Below are 21,958 nucleotides of genomic sequence, written 5' to 3' on the forward strand. Positions count from 1 at the left end.
GATGATAGCCCCTTCCCAAAACTACCCTCCTTCTAGTTCAGGGACTAAAACCACCTTTGTAAAATGAATGAAAGGCCAAAAGGTTAGAATTATGGGAGGAGCCTGAATTCTAACAACAATGTAAAGCTCAGTAATAACCAGCCATGGTCCCTAGCTTGCTTACTACTCAGGAGTCATGTAGCCAGAGGTCACAAGAGTTGTAACTTCCCCAATTGTTCCTACAGATAATATCCCTATTGTAAAACCTAAGATTGGTCTTTGAGATATTTTTCAGACTTTTGCATCCTGATGAACTGACACAGCTCCGACCCATGACTCACACCAGGGAACTGAATCAATTGGTCCTGTAAATCCCAACCAGACGCTGGCTCTGCATGCGATGACAGTTCCAACACTCCTGTGATTTCATTCCCCAACCAATCAGTAGCACCCATTCCCCAGCTCCCTGCCTGCCAAATTATCCTTTAAAAATCCTAGCTTCTGAGTTCTTAGAGAAGTGGATTTGAGAAATATCTCCCATCTTTTTTTCTTTTACAACTGGCAAATATAAGTGAGTCTGTAGCCCTATCAGACCAATCTGGCCCAACTTTTATGTAACCAAGTAGTGTGTTGTTTTTCAGTTGCCATGAACCCTCAGGTCATGTAACCTGAGCATGCCCAGATGGACCAAGCATTCAACCACACAGGGAACCTAATTGCTCAGACTGAGAAGTGGGAACTGAATTAAAGAAGCGGACATTGCATGGCAGAATCTAGAATCCAACTGGACTGAGCCCTGGCATCACCCCATGGCAGCATCCAGTTAGATCCTGCCTCCTGACGTCACCTCATTGCAAGATCCAATCAGATCATGCCTCATTACACAATGTTTGGAAAACCTGACCAGCCCCCAGCTCAGGGAGACACTGCTTTGGGGACTATCCCTGGTGTTCTCCTTACTCCTTACAAGTAATAAAATCCCCTTGGTAAACCTTCCTTAATTTTGGTCATTGGATTAACACCCACCAAGCAACCGACCCCACCTGTTGTGTGGGTAGCAAGTCCTTCCTGAATTACTTTATATGGGAGTCCTAGAATTTAAATTGTATCCTACTGAATTTGAGAGAAATTGTTATTTTAAATTCACCATGCTCCTGCATTCACCAAATGATAATCTCTTTACTGGAACTTAGCACACCTGCCCAGAACAGGAACAACCTGAGAACACATCCCTTTAATTGTTTTCTATGGCAATACATAGTGAAATAATTAATTATATATCTGATGTAGAAATGAATAAAGACAAATACAGAAGTCTGTTTAGGGTTTATCCAAGAAATCTTTCCCCTCTTAATCAGTTTGCTCCCTCTTACTGCTTTTTCTTTTCAGACTTGGCTCATATAACCTGGAATGTGCTTTTTAATATTTTGGTTTTCCATGAAAATTCTTACAGCCCAACAGTACCCTGCACAAGGCTGGGGAATCAATGAATGGTTTTTGAGTAAATTTATTTAGTCTGGAATGAGGTCTTCTGTAGTTAAATTTCAATCGAAGACTTCTAATTGAGAGTTGTTTCCTCCTCCTTAATAACAAGATTAGAAGGTGTTTTCTTTCTTTCTGGCAGAATAAAATCTGCATGTCCTGGTGAAAGCTTAGGAAAAGTATAATTGATGTATTTTTGAAATGCCATCCTGGTTTCCTGTAATTCCTCCTCCAGGAAATCTTTCCAATTTGTCATGATTCCCAGCTGCTTTGCTATGGACAGCAGCTCCCCCTGGGTGTTAGCCAGTTTATCCATCACATTGTCAAGAGTGGCCTGATGTGTTTTCTCTGCTTCTTGAAGCACTTCCTGTACCTCTTCTTGTCTCTGCCTCTGAGCTATGCCATAGAAGACATTCATTTCATGTTCTTTTTCCCTCATCAGTCGGGCCACACTGGTCTTCTCATCCTTAATAGCTGTGATACCAGTATTCACAATTTCCTCCACGACTTTGCTACAAAAGATAATATGGATTTATAAGTTAGATGGATTAGCCACTAAAACCAAAGTAATTTCATCTTTAAACACAGATGAATAATTGTTGAGACAAGCCACCAGCCTGAGACAGGCTGATACAGATGAGCTTTTAGACTGCATCAGCTGTTTAGTTGTTAACAAAACACGTTTTCAGAGCAGGGAGGCTTCCTATGTACTTCCTATGTGAGTCTCGAACTCCTGACCTCGTGATCCACCCGCCTCAGCCTCCCAAAATGCTGGGATTACAAGCATGAGCCACCGTGCCTGGCCAAGAATGTCTTTATATTAATCCAGCTGCTGACCGTTAGCCAGAGATGAAAAAACTTTATACTCACAGGATAGATTTAGCTTTAATCTTGATTTTATCTGAGCAATACTCTATAACAGTCACCTAAACTTTTTGGTCTCAGGAGCTCTTTACACTCTCAAAATTATTGAGGAAGCCCAAGAGCTTTTGTTTATATGAGTTATATCTATTGACATTAACAGTTATAGAAATGAAAAGGGAGACATTTTAAAAATATTATGTAAAACAAGAAATCTATTACTCAATATAAATATCTCTTATGAAAAATATTTTCCAAAACAATGAACTATTTCATGAGAAAAATGGTATCATTTAGCTTATTTTTTGAGACAGTGTCTTGCTCTGTCACCCAGGCTAGAGTACAGTGGCCTGATCTTGGCTCACTGCAACCTCCACCTCCCAGGTTCAAGTGATTCTTACGCTTCAGCCTCCAGAGTAGCTAGGATTACAGGTGTGCACCACTATACCTGGCTAATTTTTGTATTTTTTTAGTAGAGATGGGATTTCACCATGTTGGCCAGGCTGGTCTTGAACTCCTGACCTCAAGTGATCTGCCTGCTTCTGCTTCCCAACATGCTGGCATTACAGGTATGAGCCACTGTACCCAGCCTAATTAAAAAAATTTTTTTTTGTAAAACACTTTAATATATGGCTTAATAGTAAAAAGCTGAATTTTCATACTGTTTCAATTTATTGTGATATCACACATTGCAAAACCCCTGGATAACACCATTATATACTCATAGGAGACTAAGAGTAAAAAAGGCCAATAACATGTTAGTGTTAGTAGGAAAATAGTTTAAATCTCATGGACTGCCTCCTTAAAGAGCCTCAGGGACCTTGAAGGGTCTATGGAGCACACTTTGAGAAGCACTGCTGAATGATTAATAGACCTCTGGCTATAATGTAGGGAATTATATATAATTTATAGCAGCCAACCATGTTGACCTCTTACCATGTCAAAGCAGGTTAATGAGCATTCTATGCATACATTAATTCAGTGACTTCTCAAAAACAATTCTGTAGTGTGGTTCCAATACTATGCCCTTTTTATGAAGAAGCCACTGGGCTCAGGGAGTTTAAGTCATTTGCCTAAGTTTGCTTAATAAGTAAGAGAGGCAAAATCTATATCACAACTCAGGCAGTCTGAGTCCAGGTCACACCCTCAACGCACTGCACCCCACCCTATTCCTGGCTTCAATTCCACAACCTTAGAGGACTCATCAGAATGAAATTCACAGACACTCTGACCTCAAACTAAAGAATCAAAAATTCAAGCACTAAGGCAGCCTGGGAAGAGTTGGGGCTGGGTGCCATGGCTTATGCTTGTAACCCCAGGACTTTGGAAGGCCGAGGTAGGAGGATCACTTGAGTCCAGCCTGACCAACATGGCAAAACCCTCCCTCTACTAAAAATACAAAAATTATCTAGGCACTGTAGCACGTGCCTTTGACATGGTAAAAGCTTTTAGTCACTGTAATACATTTCCAGTGGATTTCTGCAGTTAACACAGTTTGAGGCTGGGTGTGGTGGCTCACGCCTATAATCCCAGCACTTTGGGAGGTCAAGGTGGGTGGATCGCGAGGTCAGGAGTTCAAGACCAGCCTGGCCAAGATGGTGTAACCTTGTCTTTACTAAAAATACAAAAATTAGCCAGGCACTTGTTATCCCAGCTACTTGGGAGGCTGAGGCAGAGAACTGCTTGAACCTGGAAGGTAGAGGTTGCAGTTAGCTGAGATTGCGCCATTGTATTCCAGCCTGGGAAACAGAATGAGACTCCGCCTCAAAAAAAAAAAAAAAAGTTTGAGCGAACCTCTAAAGATTTGAGGTTTTAAGATCTCAATTGCACGGTTGTTAATAAAAATCCTCCCCCTCTGCCTCCCAGTCTAATACAGCCTTTCCAAGATTTACCACTGGCCCTATGTCCTAAATTCTACCCCCAAGATGAAATTCTCTCATCTTCTCAGAGTCTTTCAACTGGACTTCAAAACCTGACAGACTTCCCTAGTCTTGAAATAAATCACATCTTTTTTCAGCCACTATACTATTTCTCTTCTTCCTTTTCCTACCAACTAAGCTATTTTCAATATTATTAACAGGGGTAATGATTATTGAGTACTTATCGTGTTGCAGGAACTGTGCTAAATATTTTACATGCATAATATCTCATTTAATTTTCAAAACACATTGGAGCTGATACTTTATTTATTTAGAGATGAATCTGGCTCTGTCTTCCAGGCTGGAATGCAGTGGCACCATCTTGGCTCACTGCAACCTCCGCCTCCCAGGTTCAAGTGATCCTCCTACCTCAGTCTCGCAAGTATCTGGGATTACAAGCATGAACCACCACACATGGCTAATTTTTGTATTTTTAGTAGGGAGAGGGTTTTACTATGTTGGCCAGGCTTGAACTCCTAACCTTAAATGATCCACCCACCTTGGTCTCCCAAAGTGCTGGGATTACAGGTGTGAGCCACTGTGCCTGGCGTATTTTTACTTAGAACCTGTGATTGTTCCCTTGTAACAGATGAGAAAACCGAGGCTTAGAAAAGAATAAGTTATTTTTCAATGTCACACAACTGAGAAAGCCGGGGAGTTCCTGCTTCAATCTCATGAGTGGGCACTATAAATTTTTTGTCAGGAGGGTGGCACAATGAAAATAACATTTTAGACTTGTTATTCAAGTCTAAGATTCAGTGGTTGAACTGAATCTTAGTGGGGTGAACTAGAGAGACCAATTAGTATCATTTCATAATATTCTTGAGGTGCAATGATGAGGGTCCGAACTAATGACAAAAGAGAGGGTTGGGAAAAGGGAGAGAAAGGGCTAAGCCTAGGAAATATTAAAAAGTCATAGCTGCCAGAATCTGTGACTGCTAGGACATAGGGGATGTGGCAAATAGAGGAATCAAAGCCACCTTGCTGATATTCAACCTAGGTCACAGGAGAATGGAGGTTCCATTAATAGACTGAAGCTGTGTATAGAGTGGGGAGTGTGCATCGATACACATTCTTAGGATTTAGTCTGATGTTTTATAACATCCTCAGGCTGTTGATGAGATTGTCACGGTGACGAAGCTGCGTTCCCTGTGTCCTCTGACACAAGCAGGCATGAGCCTCCTGCCAGGTGGGGCTGACTCTCCTCTCACACAAATGGGAGGTTTCATTTACAGGCTAACTGGAAGCCTCTACCAGAATGGAGCTCAGGTAAAACTGATCCATTACTGCATATCTTAGGTGACTCCGGCTCCCACCCTCAATGACAGTCCCTTTCAGACACCCTAATATCAAAATCTCTTATTGCTAACAATCTGGTACTTAAAAAAAAAAACTTTTTTTTTCTTTTTTTCTTTTTTTTTGGTTCAAAACAGGGTCCCACTGTGTCGCCTAGGCTGGAGTGCAGTGGCACAATCTTGATTCTCTGCAAACCCTGCCTCCTGGGCTCAAGCAATTCTCCCACCTCAGCTTCCTGAGTAGTTGGGACTATAGGCACGTGTTAACATACTCAGCTAATTTTTGTATTTTTTGTAGAGACAGGGTTTTGCCATGTTGGCCAGGCTGGACTCAAGCGATCCTCCCACCTCGGCCTCCCAAAATGCGGGGATTACAAGCATAAGCCACAGCGCCCAGCCCCAACTTTTCTCAGCCTGCCTCAGTGCTTGAATTTTCTTTAGTTTGAGGCCAGAGTGTCTCTGAATTTCATTCTGATGAGTCCTCTAAAGTTGTGGAATTGAGGCTAGGAGTAGGATGGGGCGCAGTGTGTTGAGGGTGTGACCTGGAATGCCCATTTATTTTCATATCTCCCCTGCCTAGCGTGGTGCCCACTGTGGATACAACAGGCAAAAAAAAAAAAAAAAGGATGAATGAATAAGTGGGTAATACAGATGAAGTTCTCTCTAATACATGTTGTACTGAATAACACTAAATTTTAAAGCAGCTAAATTGGAACATTACAAAAGCTTAAAAGAATTCATGAGGTCAGGCACGGTAGTTCACACCTGTAATCCCAGCACTTTGGGAGGCAGAAGCAAGTGGATCACTTGAGATCAGGAGTTCGAGACCAGCCTGGCCAACATGGCAAAGCCCCATCTCTACTAAAAACAAAACAGATTACTTGGGCATGGTGGCAAGTGCCTGTAATTCCAGTACTCAGGAGGCCAAGGCAGGAAAATTGCTTGAAAATCGAGGCGGAGGTTGCAGTGAGCCGAGTTCACACCACTTCACTCCAGCCTAGGCAACAAAGCAAGACTCTCTCAAAACAAAACAAAACAGAACAAAAAAAAAAAAACAACAAAAAAAAACAGAATTCATGCTTAAAAAGGATTCTTAACATAAGCAAAATGTCTGCCATAGGAAAATAGCCAATTCTTGGGATATGTATAAAACGTTTTTCAATGTTCATAAATGAGTCTATTGATATTTTTTTCCCAAAGAGGGCGTAGAAAGCTTATCAAATGAGAAAGAACTGTGAAAGAACTAGGAATTAGTACTTTTTGGTTTTTCTTTCTTTCCTTTCTTTAAATTAAATCTTGGACATAATCTCTCTCCTCAAACATCTGAAGGATCACGGTGTACAGAGGAGGGGCAGGGCCAGAAGCCAAGGAAAAAGGCAAGGCCCAGAGTTTCTGGATCCACATTAGGAAGAACATGACAAGTAGAGGTGTTCAGTGTTTGGACCAACTATCTCAACCAGCAACATCAGGGAGGCTCACCAATGACTGGCTGGCATCTAGCAGAAGGAATGGCAAGTCCAGCTCCATAACCCCCAATGCCCATTCCAATGCGAAGTGAATGTCTACGCTTTCTGTAAGCAGTGAGGCTCTTCTGCCATCTCTATGAGGCTGTACATTTGTAATTTTGAAATACACACCATGTTTCAGGGTGGCACTAGCCAGAAATGTAACTATTTTCAAAATAGTTGTAGTATGTGTCCAAATTTACAGGATTCAGTCCGATATTTTATAAATCAGACTCTTGGAGAATGAAAACAAGTTACTAAATAAAAACATAATCTGATATCCAATAACTCAATCTTAGCTGATAGGAAAAAAAAAAACCATGGAAAATCCATACTAGCAATTGATCCTTTTGCCTGTTTAGTCCATAATAAGCTATTAATCTACATTTCTTTCTTTTTCTTTCTTTCTTTCTTTCTTTTTTTCTTTGAGACAAAGTCTCACTCTGTCACCAGGCTGGAGTGCAGTGGCATGATCTCGGCTCACAGCAAGCTCTGCCTCCCAGGTTCAAGTGATTCTCCTGCCTCAGCCTCCCAAGTTGCTGGGATTGCAGGCACCTACAACCACTCTCAGCTAATTTTTATATTTTTAGTAGAGACAGGGTTTCATCGTGTTAACCAGGATGGTCTCAATCTCTTGATCTTGTGATCCACCCGCCTTGGCCTCCCAAAATGCTGAGATTACAAATATGAGCCACCACACCCGGCCTAATCTACTTTTCATTAGAACTGCAGTATTGGTAGCACTATTTCAGTCAGGTACAACCATTGTGTTTACCAGTAACCTATATTCTGATTTTTTGCCTGGGACACAGGGAACCCCTGGATCTCTGGTCTGGCAGGAGGCTGCAGGCATTTCAGAAGTTAGGCAGGTCAGGGACATCTCCAGATGCCAGCATTCAGCAGTGCATTTGTATCCCCAGGTTATTAACACTCTTGAACCTCCCCTTGGCTCTGCCTCATTATACATCACACTTTCTCCTTCCATGTCTTTGCTCATTCTGTTCTCATTCTTTTGCCTCTCTCACAAGTGGGACCTCCTACCTTTTCTCTTTAAAGCCCAACCCAAGACTAACTTCCTCCAAAAAACCTGCTTCAGTACGTACCCCACCCACACTGCTTAACCTTTCCAGGACTTTGAACTCTTCCAGCACTTACGTGCTATCTGTACCAGTCCATCCAGACTTGCTTGTTGGGGCAGCCATGTTTTAGTGATTTCACAATGTTGAGGAAGGGCCCTTATTTTGTACCACATCCACAGAAGGCACTTGATAAACTCTAGTGAAGTGAACAAACCCTCTAGAAAACTCACATATCTTCTCTACCTGCAGAGTAGGCAGCTTAATGGAGGGTCACAAGCTTTGGTGTCATAAAGGCCAGGGTTCAAATCAGGCCCTGTCACCTCCTTCCTCTGTGACCGTTGGCAGTTTGCTTAGTTTCCCTTTAAGGCCTTAACCCTCCAGGGTCTTAGCCTGAAGATATGTAGGATGATAGAGTCTCCTAGGAAAAGCTATGCAGATACAAGGAGAAGTATACAAAAGGCCTTGCATGTGCTGGGTATTGAATAAGGGCAGCTGTCACTAAGAATTACAGCCATGACCACAAAAATTCCTAAGTGGTCACTTCATTCATGCCTTGCCTTGGGCTAGAAAACAATTAGAACCTTTACAAACAGAGATTTTTTTTTTTTTTTTTAAGAGTCCACTGTCTCTTGGGCAATCTGTTTAGAATCTAATCATCTCAATCCACAAAAAAAGTTTTCTATGTAGTTAACAAATTTCTCATAATATTTAAGTGTTATGAATCCTTAAGTCTTCATGAAAGTTTATAGTAAAACAAAAGATCTGCATAGAATTCTCAACACTGGTCTCTCTCCATGTATTAGTTTCTGCAAATTCTCTAAAGAACAGAGGAATCTGGAAGTGTCTAGATATACGATCTGGTGTGTGAAGAGTGGGTTCAACTAATTGGAACAAATTTAAATCATTTATTCAATAAATATTTCAAGAATGCCTACCATGTGCCAGACTTTCTTCCAGGCACTTGGGAAACATAAATAGGCAAAATGGGCATTCCAGCTGGATATATTTGAACACTACACATGGCATTTCATTAATCTTAGTCTACGGATTCAATAAAAGGCAGACATTGAAAACCTTCCATCAAATCTCACAGAGGAAAGGGCTAGATGGGACGCAAAAACAATCTAGCAAGAGAGAGAGGTGGGGCAGAGCTCCGGCAGATGGCTGGCAGGAGAGAAAGGAAAAGAAGGTCCACCTTCCAGTGCATTGGGTCACAACTCATTCCCTAACCCCCTCCTGGTATCCCCTCTCTGATCTTCCTCTTCTACCTCCACAATGACCTGTAGTCTATGCAGGAAAAGAGGTACCAGTTAAACTGTCACAGAGGCAGCTCTCATTCTCATTTATTTGTACTTCCTCTAGGATCTTACCTGTGACCCTATTCTGAAGAGTTCTAATGAAAAAGATTTGACCCATTAATTATATAGAAATGGCTTCATTTGTTAACTCAAGCAGCAAAGCAAAAGGGACCAGTCACAGACTAGAAGGCCAAATAGGGAGGTCTCAGTCCCATCTCTGCTGCTACAAATCAGTGATCTTGGGTAGGTAAATGACCTGGTAAAAAATCTGGAAATTATGGTTTTTCTCTTGCACCTGACAATCCCTGGGCTCCTAACTATTGTCCTGTTCCAGTAAAGAATCATTACATACATAGAAATAGGTATCTTGGTTCTTTTAAAATATATCTACGTATGACCTGATTTGTGTAAAAATGATCTGTGTTTATGCACATACATATGGCTGTAAAAACATCAAAAGGGCATGGAAAGATACAGATCCTATTGTTTAAAATAACTGTCTCTGGGAGGCAGGGAGGGTATAGGGGAAGCAGTGGATTAGGACTTGCAATTTTTGCTCTATATGTTTCCTTAACGTCAACTTCTTTTGCAACATATATTACTTGCATAATAAGAAAAAGACCAAAAAGTAACAAAAACAGAATAGTGTATGATCTAGGCTAGAGAATGTGAAAATTGATTTTAATGACCTGTTTATGGGAAACTGTTTCTTGATTCCTCTCCTTGGCTTCTTAAAACTGGTGACACAGAATGAAAAATACCCTACTTAGAGAGTAGCTATCTTTCAAGGGGGAGAAAAGAAGATATGATTGAGGAAGAACACAAGAGAGCTTCAGAAATGTTGGCAATTTTCAATCCCTTAAGCTAGATGGTAGCTTTTTGAGTATTTATGTTATTGTTATTATTATTATTTATTATTTTTTGAGATGGAGTCTTGCTCTTGTCACCTAGGCTGGAGTACAGTGGCACGATCTTGGCTCATTGCAACCTCCGCCTCCTGGGTTCAAGCTATTCTCCTGCCTCAGTCTCCTGAGTAGCTGGGATTACAGGTGCCCGCCACACTTGGCTAATTTTTGTAGTTTTGGTAGAGACAAGGTTTTGCCATGTTGGCTAGGCTGGTTTCGAACTCCTGACCTCAGGTGATCCACCCACCTCAGCCTAAGCCACACACATACTCTACAATATAAATTGTTCCCTCTATTTGGTATTTTCCATAATAAAAATGTAAAAACACAAAAACTGGGCAATATCCACCTATGTATCATAAACTTATCTGTTTCTCCAGATTGATTTTGATAAAGGAAGACACTAATTTGCAAATGGGTTCTCTGGAATACCTTTTCTGGGCCTGGATTGCTTCCTGGGCGATGAGTCTTTCTTCAGCCCTGGCTTTCTCCACAGCTTCAACTTTCTCTCTGTGGCATTCCATCATAATCCTTTGGATTCTGTGGACCATGCGCTGTTCCGCAGCCAAGTGCTCTCTCTCCATTTCGTCATCCATGTTTTGATACATCTCTATCTTAGTTTTGGCTGTTATTTCCTGAAACAATAGCAAACTAGGTTTAGCTATTACAGGTTTGATGTTTAAAACAGCACATTAAGAGGCTATTTAAACCACAGTTTTATCTACCTGCTGGCAAGTGTACCTGTTAACACTGAGGATTTAAAACAAGAGTGTGTATGATATGGAAAACTTTTGTTTATATGATGTTAGGTGAAACAAAAAATGTACAAACAATGTAGCACAAATATCTATATAGATAATATTGAAAGGGAATATGGAAAAGAAAATAGTTGGGTTAGAGGGGTAGGGTTAAAGGTCTTTTTTTCCTTGATTGTCCAAATATTCTAGTATCATATTATCATTAGACATAATTACATAATGTAATTCTGCTTTAGTAAGCCAGACCTGGAAAATGGCAGAAATAATTATCATGCCTCCAGAGTGTCTCTGGTTAGGAGGAACCTGAGGTTCAGGCGGAAAACAAGTGCACGATGTTACAGTCACAGGAATCTGCCCACCTGTCCCCACACTGTTTCAGCACTCCAGCTTATTAGTGTTGAGGCGCTCTTTCTCCCTCACAGAAAGGACAGGACTAAGTGCTCCAATGCTCCAGGAAGGAGGCCCTGAGTAGGGCCTTCAATCAAACAAAGAGAGGAAGCACTAGTCAAACCAAGACCTGTGGAAAACAGACTCACAAACTGTGCTCAAGGAAAGCCCTGTCACCATTTTGGAAATGCCTGCTAACTCCACAGTGTGCCTGGCACTCTGCGGCCCAGATGCTACAAACACGAGAAGGTGGGGATCTTGGTCCTCAGGGGAATCACTGTCTAGTGGAGGAGGCCCATGACCTAATTGTGTAATACATGTTACAGAAATATAACAATATGTAGAAATATAACATTATAAAGAGGAGGAGCAATTCATTCTGTCCAAGTGTTTAAAAAACTTTTCATTTAAAGGTAATTTTTTTTTTTTTTTTTTTCTGAGGAAGGTTCTCGCTCTGTTGCCCAGGCTGGGGTGCAATGGCATGACCACAGCTCACTTTAGCCTCGACCTCCCAGGCTCAGGTGATCCTCCCACCTCAACCACCCATGTAGCTGAGACTATAGACACTTGTCACCTATGCCTGGCTTTTGTATTTTTTTGTAGAAATAGGGTTTCCCCATGTTGCCCAGACTTGTCTTGAATTTCTAGGCTCAAGTGATCTCCCCACCTTGACTTCCCAAAGTGCTGGAATTACAGTCATAAGCCACCATGCCGGGCCCAAAGGTAAATGTCTATCTCTATTTGGGAAGACATCAAAAGAACATAGAGAAATTATGTTATTTCACATAGCACATCAATGAACGAACTAGGGATAGAAGACAGGATTGCTGACTGCCAGTTTCTCACTTCATTCCTGGCTGTGATGCTGGACTCTTTCAAGAGATTCATCAATTATACAGTCTTGTAAAATACAGTACAGTGGGTTTCGTTTCTTTTTCAATAGCTGCAGAATCCCCCCCCCTTTTTTTTAATGTAATCTTACCCAGAATGGAAAGGAATAAAACCAGTAAGAGTTCTCCTGGCTAAAGATTGCTCAATTCCCTTCAGCACCATTTCTATGGGAGCCCCTGAGAGAGCCAGCTCCATTTACAATGTCCAGAGAGAATCTTCAGCTGAAGCTGAGAGAAAGTCAAGAGAACTCTAAATTACAAGGGAAACTGAAATTGGTTTAGCTTCTTAGAAGATGATTTCAACAATTAAAATATATGTGAAGACAGACCTTTCTCTTTTTTTCAAGAGTTTTCAACTTCTCACTTTGGCTACTTCAAGGGTAAAAAGTTAAAAAATGAAACACAACAGAAAGCAACTTTAAGGACCTCTCCAGAGTGGTCTCAGTTCATGTATTTAGAAAATACTTTAAGGAAAATATTGGCCATTTAGAAATGCTAGCTGGGTTTCCTATACTGCGAAGGCTTTGTCTTTTAAATCCCTAAAATTTTTTGATAAAAAAATATTTTGAATGGAAATGTTTCTAAATGCCTTTAATACCATAGAAAGAACATTATGAAACAATCTAATACTTTCTTGATGATCCGGGCTTGGTAGACAAAGATGAATGATTGATTGTACTGGGCCAAAAACTTCATGTGGCATTTAATAACTGTTAAAGTTCATAGAGCCACTCATATCTGTCAGAAATGACCCCAGATTGCTTTTTTAAAATTTAATCTTTGCTCTTTATAGGTACCAAATCAAATTTTTCTTTTCTTCAAAGAACACGAAAATTACTTGCCATCAGGCTGAGGACACTGCTGTAGCTGCTGTCAGTGAGCCCCTTTTTGTTACTTTTACTTTCCAGTATTGAAGCTAGTTCCAATTTGAAAAACAAGCAACTCCTGCCGTGTGCAGTGGCTCACGCCTATAATCCCAGCACTTTGGGAGGTCGAGGAGGGCAAATTCTTTGAGGCCAGGAGTTCGAGACCAGTCTGGCTGCCAGGCCAACATGGTAAAACCCCATCTCTACTAAAAATTCAAAATTAGCTGTGTGTGGTGGTGCACACTTGTAATTCCAATTGTGCACCACCACACCCGGCTACTTGGGAGGCTGAGGCAGGAGAATCACTTGAACTCAGGATGTGGAGGTTGCAATGAGCTAAGATCATAACGCTGCACTACAGCCTGGGCTACAGAGACTCCACTTCAAAAGAAAAGAAAAATAAAGCATCTAAGTCTGTTGGGCTGAGGTTGTCAAGCACAATGACATCTGAGTTGGTTGAAGAGGTTTTGCTATGTGTAATAAGCCTGAGCTATTCTCTTGTAGTCAGAGTACTTTAACTTTTTAGAGGATATTTTAACTTACTTCTGGGTTTTCAAGTATATTATCAGTAATTGAGGCTGCTGGGTGGTTGAGCTTAAGACAGGTGAAGTACTACCATAATATATTCCTATTTGAATCAATCATTTTTTTTTTCAGAACGAAATGTATTTAGAACACTGCAAATAGAAGGAAAAAAAGCCAATGTCAATAAGGTGGTGTAAGACTGTTGTATGCCTGAGCTTTTTTGGTGCTAAGTGATTTTTTTTTTTAATTTTCAATTTTTGAGGATGCATATTTTGATATAGGCAAACAATGTGTAATAATCACATGAAGGTAAATAGAATATCCCTCACCTCAAGCATTTACCCTTTGTGTTACAAACAATCCAATTATACTCTTTCAGTCATTTTTAAATGTACAATAAATTACTGAATCATAGAATTTAAAAATGACATTCTGCCCTTCACTTTGGCTGGGTTCTGAAGTAGGTATTCAGATAATTAGAAACTATTTGATTTCTAATTACTAACTAGCAATTCAGATAATTAAACTCAGTCCCTCTTTTATGTAGTAATAAAATCAAAATCAGTCTGCTCCCTCACATAGCATGTGGAATACATATTTAAAGCTCCAAAAATAATTAAATAACTTGCTGTTTGTCAGTGTTTTTATTCAATGTAAGGTCTCTCAATTAAATTGGTTTTTACTGAAATCCATCTCGAGTGAGTCAGCCTGTATTTTGAGATATTATAAAAAACAGCTTCATGGCCTCCATCATGTTAACTGTACAGATGTTTGACAGGCATTTTACACAATGTCTCCCTCAGATGTTTCTCTGAGGTTTCATGACTAGGAATATCTAAGCCTCTCAAGTGCCTGATTTGTCGGTACAAATTAGACATGATAAGTCACAATATTTCTCTCTTTGCATTAGCTGCCAGAAAGCCGAATCAGTGATAATTGCATAGGACATCATGGCATATATACATTTTTAAGTTTTAAATTTATTTGTGACTTTATTATATTTTCTACTCTAGCTTTTACTTTTTCCTTAGGTTTCATCTTGATATTATTGTCTTTCAATAATATAAACACCTTTTCAAGAGACTACCTATCCATCAGATAAGATCTAAAAATCTTATTTAATGGCATGAATTTGAGACATACCAAACTCTTAACATCATGTAAGAGAAATACATGGTGGTCTCGACACATCAGAATTTAATATTTAGTTCTAGAGAAACTTGGTTTTCTGCTATATATTGGTAATCTCAAACTTTAAGATGTGTGAGAATCACTTGGGCTGGTGATGGAGTCTGTAGGTCAGAGTGAGGCCCAGGAATCTGTGTCAGGCTCCCAAGTGAATAGATTCTGATGCAGGTGGTTCACAGACAGGCCCTGAGAAGTAATACTGATGTCTATGTCTTGGTATCTTATAGACATAACATGTTGAAATAACCCTACATACTACTCTTAGAAGTCATTCCTTCATAAATTAAAAAATATCTGAAATGATGGTATAAATGTAAATACCCAACCCCTGGACAAATATTTCAGAAAGGTCCCTCTCCCTTTAACTATTTTTACCTTTAAATTTTCTTAGGACTTCTACTGAAGCACTAGGTACATCAACTCCCCTCAAAGGCTATGTGGGGTACATTATTCAAAGAAAGACTAGCATGTGAACCTTGAAACAGGTATCACATCTTATGTCTTTACAACCTAATGCCAGGAAGGACATTCAAAATGTGTATCAATCAGCACAGTAGGGCCCACCTATCTGAATGGACTTCGGCTGCAGCATTATAGCAGGGAACTAGAGCCCCTTGCCAAGCCATGAGTTATCCTTTTAAGTTGCTGGATTGGGAGAGGTCCAGGATACTGTGCGGGAAGCAACTAGGGTGACCATGGTGATAGAGCGCTCAAGCGGGTGACTATTTATCAACTGACAGAGAAGTATTTTAATACCTTAATTGCCACTATGGCAGTACGGCCATACTTTACATACCAGCTGAAGAGCAGGCTGCCTAAGACATGCTACAAATGCTGTTCACATTTTGAACTCAAACAAGGAATGGGCAGTGGGCCATCACAGCCAATATCCCTCAGGCACCATGCCAACCCTGGCTGAGGTAGGCCACTGGAGTGAAGCAGGGAGCATCTTGCCAGCCTTAAGGATCCCTGGGGAGGAGTTCCCCTTCCTGTTAGCAAGTCCTCTCTGGTAGACAGTTCATTTTATCTTACCTGGTACAGATCTAACATATGGTAGGTACTCATTGCTGCTATAATGAATAAATTGGCCCACAGTCCCTGAACTGCTTATCAGTGTTAAGTTAGGCCAAACTGAAGCCGGACCTCTGTCACTTTCCTCCAGCCTCTGCCCATGTATTGTCCTACCTGTACCTTAACCTATCCTGTCCCTCCCTTGGCCAAAATGTGAAAATAGTTCTGTATCTTTTTCCTTTGAGCAGATTTTGTAATCGAGGTATTTAGCTAACAATGAATCCTAGGGTCTCCACCTGCAAGTTTGTAAGTTACCTAGAGTCATGTACTTGAACAGGCTACAGGTTAGTATCCTTCATCTTGTGACATCTTGAGATGAGATTCTCTCTTAAATTCTTGAGAGAGCTAAGATGTCCCTGGCAGTGTAGTAAATGCAAAATTTAGAAAAAATGATGCAATCAGAGTGCCCAGGAGAAGGAGAACAGCCTACTTCACTTGTTCAACAACTATTTGAGCACCTACTAAGTCAGGGAATTGTGCTGGCTACCAGGGCTAGTCCAGTGATGAGACAGACACCCCTGCTGAAAGCTGCAGTCATGCAGGGGAGTCAGACATTCAACAACTAACCGCACAGTCATTTATTTAATTACAACAGTGAAGACTGCTATGAAAAAGATCAGGGTGTCATGGACAGTATGTAGGTGGCAAGGCAAGGCTGGTCAGGCAAAGCTTCCCTTGGGAAGTAAGCTAGGGGTTCTTCTTCACTGATTCATCAGTGCTCCAGAGAGCTCAGCATCTCTTGTGAGAACCTCCCAGGGTTCCCAGCTAATGGCCATGAAACACCAATCTAGATTTTACTTATTATTATTTTCTCATTCCCTTGCCAATTTTTTTTCTTTTTACTAATGTAAGTACTTTTAAAAGACAAAAATAAGCCACTATAAAAACCTGTAAATCTTTTTGATGTTCCTCTTTCAAAATCTGAATTTCAATTTTGTGTCTTTCATTTGCTTCTTCAAGTGCTTTCTCCACTGCTTGTTTTTGAAGTTCATTAGCCTTTGAAAGAAAGAGTCCAATTATCTATTAATATATCAGAATAAGCACAAAGCAACATGTCTTACTGGGATGTTGGTAAATCAGGTTTTTAAGTTGATTGAAAATTAGCAACCACCATGGAATCCCCAATTTCTTGCTCCATTCCCATCTCAGATGTCTCACAGCAAACTGTCTGCCTTAGTCAGAGATGCTCTAACGCATCCCAATCCATGGCTAGCTTTGCTGTTTCTGGAATCACTAAAGGCAAGTCAGTTTTACTGTATGTAGACCGCTGGGTTGCCTTTTCTCTTTGGCACTTTATTTCTTGCTTGACTGGCTCTCAAAGTAACATTATGTGCATTGTGGAAAATCTGGAAAACACAGTAAAGTGAAAAGATGCACAAAGCTAGAAGGAGCTGAGTAAAGAGGCAGAGTACCATCCAGGTCCCCCGCATCAGGTCTTCAGAAAGAACTTTATTTGAAGAGAGTACACAGAACACTAGATCAACTTACATTCAAATTGTAGACTACTCACAAAAGCATCACCTTGTATTAGGGTGTATAATTGATGGTTCACAATCAGTTTGAATTTTACCACTAATAAAAATAGATGACCACAAAGATTTTGAGATAAATCAAAATCTGGGGTATGCAAAAGTACAGTATTATGTATGTTCAAAATATTTTCATAGTAAGCTTTTGCTGGCATTAATACTGGACAATGCTATTTGCTATAATGTCTATTTTATAAAGAAACTGAGAAACATTGTTCTAAGCACTGTGGCTTGTTCTGCTTTCAAGGAGCTGTAATTCTCCTTAGGAATTATTGATGTGATTCTATGATTGGAAGAAGTGGGGCTGCAGGATTGAAGCTTTGCTTCAGTTTGATGCCTTGGATACCACTGTTGAGCCCTGATATTCAGACTGCCCTTACAGTACTCAGCAGTTGTATGGACAAGTTGTCAAGGATTTGAGAGAGGGGAGGAAAAGAGGAGTAGGCCACAATGAAGTATTTGAAAAAACAGGGGTATTACATGCTCCACAAATGGATGGTCTATATATTAAATGTTAGGCCATAAGAAACAACTATTGACAAGAAGTCTTCTTAGTTCTTTTTTCTTTTAGTTTTGGTTTCATTCAAATGAGAATAAAGGGAGCAGGAGTCCTTCATACAGAGTGCAGTTGAGAAGGAAGGAAGCGCCTGATGATGCCGGCTTCTTACTAAGCACCTACTGTGTGCCAGGCACATTATTTCATTGAACCCTCCCAACTATCCCATAGAAAGAGTACTATTATTACTCTTATATAATGAAGCAACCAAGACTACAGAGGTTGTAGAACTTGCCCACGGTTCCACGGCTAGCCAGGATTCAGTCAGGTCTGACACTAATACACTATATGACCGTTTCAGACAAATCCAGAATGTGAAAGAAGTGTAAAGATGGACTTTAGGTTCATGTCTAACTCATTTTACCTGAGCCCATACTTCAGCTTCTGCTTTTGCAATGCATTCTCTGAGTATATCTTCTTGAAACTGTTCTTCTTTTTCCAGAATATTTGCCCCAATATCTGTGTTTGAAGAGAAACGGTCACAAACTTCCACTGACTGCTTCCTGGCTTTCCTTTCCACTATTATCTAGCCATTTATGAGGGCTGTTTAGGAGATACATCTTTATAGGAGATGCCAGTATAAATATTTCAAAGATACCCATTGAAAGGGTAAGTTTTTATCTAACTGATTAGGAGGGAATTCGCAGCACTGTCAGGCCTGAATAGAGTTGGTCATTCATCTCATCACACAGAGTTCACACAGCAGATAACTAAGGAGGTGAAATAAATGCCCTGCGGAAAGCACAAAGCAACATGTCTTACTGGGATGTTGGTAAATCAGGTTTTTAAGTTGATTGAAAATTAACTAGTTTGTACAACCAAACTAGAATGATGAGTGAATATTCAAGAGGTCTTAGCACATTATACAGGTCTCTCTCCCTGCTCCTATCTGGGTGCTAGGGCTAGCATCAGAAGAGGGGAAGTGAAATGTCTTCAACATTACATACCTTTCTTTAGTGTGTGGTTCTTTTTGAGTTTAACTGCTTCAGTATGGAGTGAGCTAAGGGGTAGAAGCTTATTATTTTTCTGCCAATGATCTAATTTGATTTCCAAATAATATTCCCATAGTAATATCCTCTCTACTCAGACAAGGTAATGAAAGTCTAGAGAGGTTAGAGGACCACACAATATCAGCCAGAGGCAGAGCTGGACCTGGAGCCGAGATCTGAGCTCTCTGAGCTGGGCACAGGGTCTTTCCATCTTCTCCTGCCAGAATGGGTTGTCTGAGGTGGCTCATTAACTGTTACAGGAATGACAAACCCTCTGGATGCTGAAATCACACACAGTGATATCTTTCTCTGACCCAAACTCTTACAGTCCTTATTCTTTATTCCACTCATTTCTCACATGCTAAGTGTGTTGAATTATTAACTTTTCATGTGATTAGGTCTTGATGCTCCATATCCTAAAATTATGAAGCACATCTTGTACTGTCGTGTATCTCTGATGGGGTCTAGTTTGGCAATAAGCAAAGAAAAGACATTTGTGGACATGTGTGTTTGCCCAATGTCTCTTCTCTCTCTGGATAACAGGATCCATTTCTGTCAAGAACCTCCCTCCCTAACCTCAGGTAGTTCTGGTGGGACTGCCAATCATAGCAACCTTCTTGGCCCTTTTTACCCTCTTCTCCAGGTCACAATAATTAACCAGGATTGGGCAAATGCTCAAGACTGTTAACTAGGCTCTTGCCAAGGATTTTATATAAGATATAAGGAGAACACAGGTCTTTTCCCACTAGGATTTCTTTTCCTTTTTTCTTTTTGAGAGGGAGTCTTGTTTTGTCATCCAGGCTGCAGTGCAGTGTTGCCATCTCGGCTCACTGCAACCTCCGCCTCCCAGGTTCAAGTAATTCTCCTGACTTAGCCTCCCGAGTAGCTGGGATTACAGGCATGGGATTAACTATGCCTGGCTAATTTTTCTATTTTTAGTAGAAATGGGCTTTCACCATGTTGGGCAGGCTGGTCTTGAACTCTTGACCTCAAGTGATAAGCCCACCTCGGCCTCCCAAAGGGCTTGAATTGTATATAGCATGAGCCACTATGCCTGGCCTTCCTCTAGGATTTCTAAGCTGATGGTAATAGATTTTTTTTAAATTGCATTTTAGGTTTGGGGGTACATGTGAAGAACATGTAAGACTGTTGCATAGTGTGTTTGCCCACTACCACACACATGGCAGTGTGATTTGCTGCCTTCCTCCCCATTATCTATAACTGGCATTTCTCCCCATGTTATCTCTCTTCATCTCCCCACCCCTCACTGTCCCTGGTAATAGATTTTTTGAGCTCTCTGGATCCATATTCCTCCTTTCCCAGCTGCTGGAGTAAGTCTAGCTGCAGCAGTAAACCATTAAGCCAACTTACTAAAGGAGTTAGACAGATTGAAAGCTTTGATGCCAGATCCCCCTTGGGTTTCTCACTTAAAAGGGTCAAGAAATTCCATTTTATGTAGTCTATTCTAAGTTATGTTTCTGTCAGTAGCAATTAAAAGTATATGTTTGGTGGCATAGAGTCTTTGCTACTACTTCATCAGTGAATCTTAAAAACACAAGGCAGCAAATATTATGGTAGAGACGGACACATACCACAAAAGCCCAACATCATGTAGAAATAATCAGAAAAGATTTTCTAGGGTGAAATGTGACTAAGCATCGACCATCAACGTGTTGAACTTCATAAAAATGTGATACAAGTGTAGGCTACCACTATCCTCTTTAATGTTTAAATCCCATTACTTTATATTAGTTGTTCTCAACCCTGATTGTACAACAGGATCCCTGCAAAGCTTTTTTTAAAAAATGTACATACTGTAAAAGGAACAAACTATTAATAAGCAACTTGGATGAATCTCAAGGGCATTATGCTGAGTGAAAAAAGCCAATTTCAATGGGTTATATAATGTATGATTCTGTTTAGATAGCATTCTCACAGTGATAACATTATGGTGATGGAGGACAGATTAGTGGTTGCCAGGGGTTCAAGTCTGGGGAAAAGAGAGTGACAATTAAGGGGTAACATGGGGGAGTTCCTTTGAGGCGACAGAACAGCTCCATGTTGTGATTGTGATGGTTGTTACATTAATATATACATGTGATACAATTAATAAAACTCTATGCCAAGGGGGGAAAAGTATACATAAGGTCTGTACCTGAATTAATAGTATGTTTCAATGCCAATGTCCTGGCTTTGACAAAGTACCAGGATTATGTCAGATATCAATGGAAGCTAGATGAAGGGTACAAGGGAACTCTGATCTATTTTACAACTTGTGAGACTTAAACTATCTCAAAATAAAAAAGGTTATTTAAATGTGAAGGAAAAAATACACACGCTTAGTCCTGACTGTAGAGGTCCTAATTTAGTGGCTCTGTGTTAGATTAGTATTAAATCCAGTGGGTCAAAGAAATTTTCAGATTCAATGCTATCCCCATCAAGCTACCAATGACCTTCTTCACAGAACTGGAAAAAAACACCTTAAACTTCATATGGAACCAAAAGAGAGTCCGCATAGCCAAGTCAATTCTAAGCAAAAAGAACAAAGCAGGAGGCATCACACTACCGGACTTCAAACTATACTACAAGGCTACAGTAATCAAAACAGCATGGTACCGGTACCAAAACAGAGATATAGACCAATGGAACAGAACAGAGGTCTCAGAGGCAGCACAACATGTCTACAACAGTCTGATCTTTGACAAACCAGACAAAAACAAGCAATGGGGAAAGGATTCCCTGTTTAATAAATGGTGTTGGGAAAACTGGCTAGCCATGTGCAGAAGGCAGAAACTGGACCCCTTCCTGATGCCTTACACTAAAATTAACTCCAGATGGATTAAAGACTTAAACATAAGACCTAACACCATAAAAAC

General features: G+C 40.4%; 1 protein-coding gene across 1 annotated transcript in view; it reads right to left on the reverse strand.

Moving 5' to 3' along the window:
* Positions 1-1,144: 1,144 nt before the first annotated feature.
* Positions 1,145-21,958, reverse strand: part of CUNH6orf163 (chromosome unknown C6orf163 homolog) — a 26,500-nt gene continuing 5,686 nt past the window's right edge. Inside the window, exons 2-5 of the mRNA XM_017538914.2 lie at positions 18,458-18,552; positions 16,897-17,004; positions 10,756-10,958; positions 1,145-1,973 (exon numbers count right to left, since the gene is read on the reverse strand). Of these exons, the coding sequence (XP_017394403.1) occupies positions 1,538-1,973; positions 10,756-10,958; positions 16,897-17,004; positions 18,458-18,552 (842 nt within the window). The 3' untranslated portion in view covers positions 1,145-1,537. The remainder of the gene's footprint in view (positions 1,974-10,755; positions 10,959-16,896; positions 17,005-18,457; positions 18,553-21,958) is intronic.

This window comes from Cebus imitator, unplaced genomic scaffold (assembly GCF_001604975.1).
Source record: "Cebus imitator isolate Cc_AM_T3 unplaced genomic scaffold, Cebus_imitator-1.0 Scaffold117, whole genome shotgun sequence".
Taxonomy (NCBI): Eukaryota; Metazoa; Chordata; class Mammalia; order Primates; family Cebidae; genus Cebus; species Cebus imitator.